General features: G+C 37.5%; 1 protein-coding gene across 1 annotated transcript; it reads left to right on the top strand.

Moving 5' to 3' along the window:
* Positions 1-2,935: 2,935 nt before the first annotated feature.
* On the top strand, positions 2,936-4,526 carry LOC110570685 (T-complex protein 1 subunit zeta-like). The gene is given in 3 exon segments (XM_044915289.1): positions 2,936-3,059; positions 3,062-4,318; positions 4,321-4,526. Coding segments are annotated over 3 exon segments (1,587 nt in total).
* The last annotated feature ends 4,407 nt before the right edge of the window (positions 4,527-8,933 follow it).

The raw sequence follows: 8,933 nt of genomic DNA on the forward strand, positions 1-8,933 counted from the left end.
TGGTAATATAATCCACTACATTTTTCTTTAATAAAACTCTGGAATACTGTAACCTTGAAAATCTTTTTTCCCTTTACTATGCCTGCATAATTTTTGAATTAAAGTCCTGGGGTTTAATAATATTTTTGCCTTTACAGTTTATCATCAATCATAATCATTTCTCCATTTCTCTACTTCATGAATTTAAATGCCATGTTAGCAATTGCTGTTTATCTTTCTTCCAAGAATTAGTTTCCTTTTTATTAGTATGTGTGCATTTTATGAATAACAATACATATTTAATTGCTCAGAAATCTAGACCATAAATCACAGCAAATTGTCAGATTTGAATTTAAATGAAGCTTACATTTAATAAGGAACAATCATATATGCATATATGTCTCTGTGATGCTATGTGCAATATATTTTACATGGACTGGCTCATATTCACCCTTTAAAAGCACCACGAGAAAGGACAGCTTAATTCTAAGAATATTCTGCACCAAGTATATGCAAGTTTTCAATAGATTGGCAGGCACATATTTTTAAAAAGTTCTAAGCTTGAGAAATGAATTATTCGACTAAACTTGATTCTGTATATATTTATTCCTCCCCATTTCTTCCCCCTTTCTTCTACTGCAACAGAGATGTGATAGGCTTTTTTTTTTTTTTTAAGATCTGATAGGCTTTTGCTTAACTCACACATATTTTAAAATGTAGATTCAAATCTAATATAAGTTTGAGTTGGCAGACATATTCTGCCTATTGAAATTTTATCTCTGGAATTAAAAAAATCTTAGCAATATAAAAGAGGAAAATAAGAACTTTTTTTTTGCATAGAGAAAACATTTGAATAGTGACAATCTGATACTTGAAATTTCAGAAAGCTACCTAATAAAAAAATGCAAATATCGGTGCCGACATGACCTGCTGCTAAAGTATTCCCCTTACATTTGACTTTTAAAGTCTAACAAAGTATAAATGCACAGCATTCACACTATTGGCATATCATTTTCACATAAATATAAACATTCTCCTATTTAAAGATTTAAAAATTGTAATTCCTACAAAGGAGATCCTAATTTGTTAAAAATAACTTTAATGATGGCAACTATTTTCTCATGTATTAGAATATGACAGAATTCATTAAAAATGTAAACTAATACTGGTTTATTTATCTCTAGATAGATAGATAGATATGTATGTGGCTTATAATGTAGTGCAAACTGCTTAAGAGAAGAATTAAGGGTAGATGGTAATGAACAAGAATATACAATGAACATACTTTTCATGAAAAGCACAGAGTGTTTCCAGAGTACATGACAATACCTCATACTAGAAAGCTTAGTAAAGCCTAGTAAGGATCTGAGTAACCTCTCTACTAACCTGTTCTTATTCAAGAGGAGTCCTGTGGATTAAATTTCCAATCTGTTCATCCCTTAAGTCTCAAATAACATGATGTTTCCTTGACTCTCCAAAAAGGATCTAATTTCCCTTCAGAGTGCCTCAATTTCCCCATCCAGTTGGCAGTACTTCAGCATCAAAAGTAAGGTAGAAGTCATTACCCCCATAAAAATAGCAAGGTCAGCAGCATAAAGTCCAGGGTGACCTGATCTTCAGGAATCCATGAAGATGGCTAATGTCCATAAGGGACAGAGAGAGATAAGCATAGATGTAACATGGTGTTGCTTAATATTTATAATCAAATGAGATGAAAGAAGGGTGAGCAGAAGACAAGGTCAGCTTCTCTAATGGAAACTCACAATCCTGTGCTCAGTTTGCCAACTGGAGCCAATTTTCAGATTCACAGCATACTGACTGAAAGAGAGGTCTAAGGTCCTCCTCAGGAAGGTAAGTGTATATGGTAGAAATTACCTTAATCCTTCCACAAAGGTACTTAAAGCTACTTATCTTTATCTATTTAATTTGATAATCACATACTACACTGGGGAACGAAGAATGAACATTTTTACATAAATTTAACTATATGTGTTTTAAAAGCAGAAAAGTAAAACAAAAATAAAGTACAAAAGAGAATAAGAAACTTAGTTTGTAGAATTTTGCCACCTTTTAATTTATGATCTGATTCCCCCAAATCTGTATGAGATGGGACTCATGAATCTGCTATTTCCTCTGTTTCAATTTCCATGTGCTTTTCACAGTGTAAGCATCTTGCTGCACTCCTGAATGTTCATTCAGTGTATTTTTGGTATATTAAGACATATTTCTCTTACAGTAATGTTTTTTTTTATGCCCAAGCCATAAAGTTTATTTTGTATTCAAACCAAGAAACAGTGATCCGATTCAATGCTTTTCTGAGAAAAACTGGCTGTGTTGGGATTTTGAGAGATGGTAGAGGGGGTTGGTCTCAGACACCGCAATTTTTAGGGAAATGGAATACTATTCTTGACTCTAAGTAATGTCCATCTTTCTGCATATTTTAGAACATAAGCCACACAGACTCACACCTAAGAACCTAACTATACACAAGTATGTAGAAACCACCCCCCCCATTCATGAAAGGAGCAAGACAAGGAACAATAAGAAGTAAACAAGAAGATAGCCGCCCTTTGGGGGATTAAATTTCGGTGGGGAAAAAAAAAAACTAATGTTCACACAAAACCCAATAAATAAGAACAACTTTTGGTTAGTATTCTGAAACAGGCAAAGTAATGTGATAGAGAACAGCTGAAAGCATGGGGTGGACATGGTTACCTTAAATAATGCAGTCATAGAAGGGGTTTCTGAGAGGGAGGCTTACAGTGATATCTCAAGATTAAGAAGGATACAACCTTATGAAGAGCCAGGGAAAGAGTGAAGGTCTGAGTGAAGAGTATGTCAGAAAAGGGAATAACCTAGTCCAGAAGACCAGGGCAGGAAATGCCTCCTGGCCACGCTGAGCGGGCTCTGGGCCCTCCGCAAGCCGGCTCTCCTCCTCTTCCTGTGCTGGTTAGCTATGGCAGCCGTGAAGACCCTGAAACCCAATGCTGAGGTGGCCCGAGCCCAGGCGGCGCTGGCGGTGAACATCAGCACGGCCCAGGGCCAGCAAGACGTGCTGAGGACCAACTTGGGACCTAAGGGCACATGAAGATGCTTGTTTCTGGTGCTGGAGACATCAAGCTTACTAAAGATGGCAATGTGCTGCTTCATGAAATGCAAATTCAACACCCAACAGCCTCCTTAACAGCCAAAGTAGCAACAGCCCAAGATGACATAACTGGTGATGGTACCACTTCCAATGTTTTAATCATTGGAGAGCTACTGAAACAGGTGGATCTCTACATTTCTGAAGGTCTTCATCCCAGAATAACAACAGAAGGATTTGAAGCTGCAAAGGAAAAGGCACTTCAGTTTTTGGAACAAGTCAAAGTAAGCAAAGAAATGGACAGGGAAACACTTATAGATGTGGCCAGAACATCTCTACGTACTAAAGTGCATGCTGAACTTGCTGATGTCTTAACAGAGGCTATAGTGGACTCCATTTTGGCCATTAAAAAACAAGATGAACCTATCGACCTCCTCATGGTTGAGATCATGGAGATGAAACATAAATCTGAAACTGATACAAGCTTAATCAGAGGTCTTGTTTTGGGCCATGGGGCATGGCATCAGGATATGAAAAAAAGAGTAGAAGATGCATACATCCTGACATGCAATGTGTCATTAGAATATGAGAAAACAGAAGTGAATTCTGGGTTTTTTTACAAGAGTGCAGAAGAGAGAGAGAAACTTGTAAAAGCTGAAAGAAAATTCATTGAAGATAGAGTTAAAAAAATAATAGAACTGAAAAAGAAAGTCTGTGGTGATTCAGATAAAGGATTCATTGTTATTAACCAAAAGGGAATTGACCCCTCTTCCTTAGATGCTCTTGCAAAAGAAGGTATAGTAGCTCTGCATAGAGCTAAAAGGAGAACTATGGAAAGGCTGACTCTTGCTTGCAGTGGAGTAGCTCTAAATTCCTTTGATGACCTAAATCCTGATTGTTTGGGATATGCAGGACTTGTCTATGAATATACATTGGGAGAAGAGAAATTCACTTTTATTGAGAAATGTAACAATCCTCGCTCTGTCACATTATTGATCAAAGGACCAAATAAGCACACACTCACTCAAATCAAAGATGCAATAAGAGATGGCTTGAGGGCTGTTAAAAATGCTATTGATGATGGCTGTGTAGTTCCGGGTGCAGGTGCAGTGGAAGTAGCAATGGCAGAAGCCTTGATTAAGTACAAGCCCAGTGTAAAGGGCAGGGCCCAACTGGGAGTTCAAGCGTTTGCTGATGCATTACTCATTATTCCCAAGGTACTTGCTCAGAACTCTGGTTTTGACCTTCAGGAAACACTAAAGTTCAAGCAGAACATTCAGAATCAGGTCAGCTTGTGGGGGTGGACTTAAACACAGGTGAGCCAATGGTAGCAGCCGAAGTGGGCCTATGGGATAACTACTGTGTAAAGAAACAGCTTCTTCACTCCTGCACTGTGATTGCCACCAACATACTCCTGGTTGATGAGATCATGCGAGCTGGAATGTCTTCTTTAAAAGGTTGAATTTGAAGCTTCCCTCATGTCATCCAAATCATGAAGATTCCACAGAGTGATCCTAAGAATATAGCGACGGGATTTTTGTCCAAGCCTCAAATAATTTTCAAAAGCATTTTCTTTTCCCATATGAAAAAAAGAGAACACTGACAAATTCTGAAGTTCTGAAATTACAGTATTTTTTTTAATTGCACTGCAATGTACACACATTAAGCAGGCCGTTTTTACCCAATGAAAAGGATGTTTTGCTTTAGCTTCAGTGATATAAAAGTACCATGTGAGATAAGTATATGTTATCTACCTTGTTATTAAATGTTCCTTGAAAAACAAAACAACAAAAAAAGGGAATAACCTATCCAAAGTTCCCGAGACAAGAAGCTTGATTTGTATAGAAAGGCACGATGCTGGAGCGAAGCCAACCCGGATATAGGGACGAGAATGAAGATGGAGACATTGGCCCAAAACAAGTTGTCCAAGGCTTTATAGATCAAAGTAAGAGATTCAGAATTTATTGTGAAGGCAGCTGTTACTCAACAAGCTGAAATGCATCTAGCTATCTGATACCAATGTTGTAGAAGCACAAGGTACACTTGACCAGATCCCAATAATAATGAGAGACTAACATTCTTTTTTACATTTTGATAAATTATTCTCAAAAATCTAAAGAATTTTCTATATTTATAAATATATCAAGGTGAGCACCATGGAGGAAACCATACTGCTAGACAAAATGGTTCCATAATAGTCCCAGCAGCATCAGCTTTAAAAAGAATCCCCAAAATGGCTATTGGTATATTTGTTCTCTTTCTTGGGCTTTGCAATCACATTTTCAAATATTATTGACTCTCCTCAAGTTTCTCAACTCCACTCCTGCCAAGAAATAACCTTGTTTCTTTGTTCACAGAATAAATTTAGAAAGACATAAGAAAGAAAGAAACCATTAGATAAGAACTTTTAGGTGGCTCAACTACAAAATATCCAAAAATTCTATATCTATACTCTTCCTTGTCCTACTTCATAGATACAATAGAGGACCTGGCCCTCCTAATAGCAGTCCTCCTAACTGTGCTTAAAATCCCAGTTCATCTGACATCTCCAGAACTACATTATTTCAATTATCCCTTTTATCTCTTGTATATACAGTTGACTCTTGAACAATGTGAGGGTTAGGGCACTGATCCCCTATGCCATTGAAAATCTAGTACAACTTTTGACTCCCCCAAAACTGAACTTCTAATAGCCTACTACAGACCAGAAGCCTTACCCATAACATAAACAGTTAGTTAACATGTATTTTGTATGTTATATGTATTATATACTGTATTCTTACAATAAAGTAAGCTAGGGAACAGAAAAAGTTATTAGGAAAATCCTAAAGAAGAGAAAATACATTGATAGTTCTGTACTGAATTTATTGAAAAAAAAATTTGTGCAAGCAGACCTGAGTATTTCAAACACTTGTTGTTAATGGTCAGCTGTACAACCTCTTCTTAACAGGGTCCTTTTAGACACACTCAACATTCTCATTAAGACCAAGAAGAAAAAAAGAAATCCTTAACCCCATATCCTTGTCCACCTATCATCTGATCTCTCTTCTTTATTTGACTGCTAAGCTTCTGCCAGAGTTGATGGCACTGCGGTCTATATTCTCACCTCCTGTTCTCTTCCAAGCACATTCCATTTCAAACTGGCTCCATTGTTCCACTAAGATAACTTGATACTGTCATCAATGACCTCCACACGTCGATACGAAATAGGAATTTTCAGTGCTAATGTTACTGAACTCTCTGCAACATTAATACCACAGACCTCTTCCCCTCCTTAAACCACTCTCCCCTTTAGCTCCTGTGCTAAAGCACTGTCTTGGCTTCCCTCTCTCTTCTGAAGGTCTTCCTTCTTGACCTCATTTTCAGTTTCATTCAGTCTTGATTATTGTAAGGCTCAACTCGAAGGTCTCTCATCTTTTCAGTCCTTATTTTCTTCTTAGGAAATATACATATATATTTTTAAAATTCACAGATGGCCTTTAATTTCTATTTCAAGCTCAAACGTTTTTCTGAGTTTTGGTTGTATAAGAAAGAAGTTTCCATCTTCACCCCTGAAGATACCTTACATTTCATATATCGAATACGAATTCACTGTGGCAGAAAGACCCTAGGATAGCTCCCATAAGTCCTGCCCCTGGTGTTCACGTCTTATATATTCTCTCCCTTTGAGTGTGGACAGACCTGTGATTTGTTTCTAGCCAACAGAATATGGCAAAGCTGAAAGCGTTTTGAAAATGTAACAAAGAACCCACATCAGATGATTTTGAGTTAATCAAAAGGGAAATTATCCTGAATGGGCCCTCTTAATTAGATAAAAGCCCTCTTAAAAGGGGGAGTGGGCCATAGGCAGGAGATTCTCCTTGTTGGCTTGATGAAGTAAGCTGCCGTGTGGAGGAAGGACCAAGCAAGGAGCTATATACATGGCGTCTTTAGGAACTGAAGGTGGCTCTCCAATGGGTAGACTACAAAACGCCACGGCCCCCAGCCATACAGTCAGAAGGAAACAAATTCTGCTAACAATCTGAATGTGCCTGAAAATAAGTGGATTCCAAGAGAGCCTCCAGATAAAAATGCAGCCAAGCCAACACCTGGGAGTTAGTCTAGTGAGACACTGAGCAGACAATCCAATTAGGCTATGCTCAGACTTCTGACCCAAGGAAACTGTGAGGTAATAAATGGTGTGGTTTTAAATTATGTCTGTTACACAGCATTAAAAAATGAGTACACTCTCAAACATTACCTCAAAGCTTATCCTCTCCTAGGAATACATTTTAGTGTGTATCACCACCATACTTATGGCAGCTCAGTGCAGGAAACTTGCCTCCTATTGTCACTTGAAAGAAGAGAAAAATCCTCCTCCTGGCCTACAAAGCTCCGCACTGTCTCATTCCCATCCAGATCTCCAACCCCTTCCTTTTCTCATGCTCTTTTGGCTTCAACCACAGTGGCCTATCTCAGTTTCTCAAGCCTCCTGTGTGGCCTCCTGTTTGGTGCCCTGATGAAGACTATTGCATATTCCTGAAAGTTTTTAACTTTCTTTCTCAGTTAAAAATATTTTTTTGCATCAGTTCAGTTACCATTTCTTCAGAACTGCTTCCCCTACTTCCATGACTAAAATAATTTTTGTACAGGGGCGCCTGGGTGGCTCAGTCGTTAAGCGTCTGCCTTCGGCTCAGGTCATGATCCCAGGGTCCTGGGATCAAGCCCCGCATCGGGCTCTCTGCTCAGCAGGAAGCCTGCTTCTCCCTCTCCCGCTCCCCCTGCTTGTGTTCCCTCTCTCGCTGTGTCTCTCTGTCAAATAAATAAATAAAATCTTAAAAAATAAATAAATAAAAAAAATAAAATAATTTTTGTACAAGCAAATAACTGTGAAAATCATTTTTGAATGATTCTTTTGGATCCCCATGATCTTCATACTTATGTCCCTAGGAAAACTGCACTACTCACCATCCTAAGCCTGGGTTCTAATGCTAGGTTCATGAACATGTTTACCTGAGCAGTTGCACTGGGCCTTGAGCTTGAATGCTGTCCTTCAGCCATCTTAAAATTCTTAAATGTTTTTCAATAAGGGGACACACATTTTCATTTTTTATTGGGTTTCACAGATTATCTAGCCAGATATGGCCTTATATTCTTTTCCTTCTCCATCTCCCTTGAAAATCATAATAAAACATTTTTTTTTTCCATCTACATTAACAAAGTCTAAATCTGGAAAGGGGGAAAATACTCCCTAAGGTATTGCTTATGCATTTTATTTTTACTTCAAATTATTAAAAATTATTCAGATTTTTGAGAACCTATTAATCCTGCAGAATTTTGTCCTTTCCATGTAAAAATTAAAATGCCTCCACTAAAGACTTGTATCAAATTTAATTTCTTTATATAGACCAAAGTGGGGTGGCAGCTGGGGAATGGCGCGTATTTGCTGAATACAGAAAAACTCATTGAGATGTTACCCATCTGTTATTCACAGATTCTGTTAATAACCTTCATTGCTTATGAGTTGTCAGATTTCAATCAAAAAGTTGAAGTTTGTTTCCCAGTAACCAGCAGCTTCATATACGTAACAGAAAATTTCCTCAGAGCTCCCATTTTTTTCTGGTCATTGTCCATTGTGACTTTATGCTTATGCACCATTTATACTTGCTAAACTGGAATTTCATATTCACAAACACCATCCTCTCTTAAGTCAGTTAACAGCATCCTATTAATTTTATGAACACTGTGGTCTCTTCTAATTTTTGTATATACTCTTTCTGAAAGATCATCATCAGATTTTGTTTTATCTGTACTGAAACATGTCATATTTAGAAAGAAAAAAAGCAATATTTCTCCAAGATAACTTGTTTATATAATTTGCTTTCAAATT

Source organism: Neomonachus schauinslandi, chromosome 1, assembly GCF_002201575.2.
Source record: "Neomonachus schauinslandi chromosome 1, ASM220157v2, whole genome shotgun sequence".
NCBI lineage: Eukaryota > Metazoa > Chordata > Mammalia > Carnivora > Phocidae > Neomonachus > Neomonachus schauinslandi.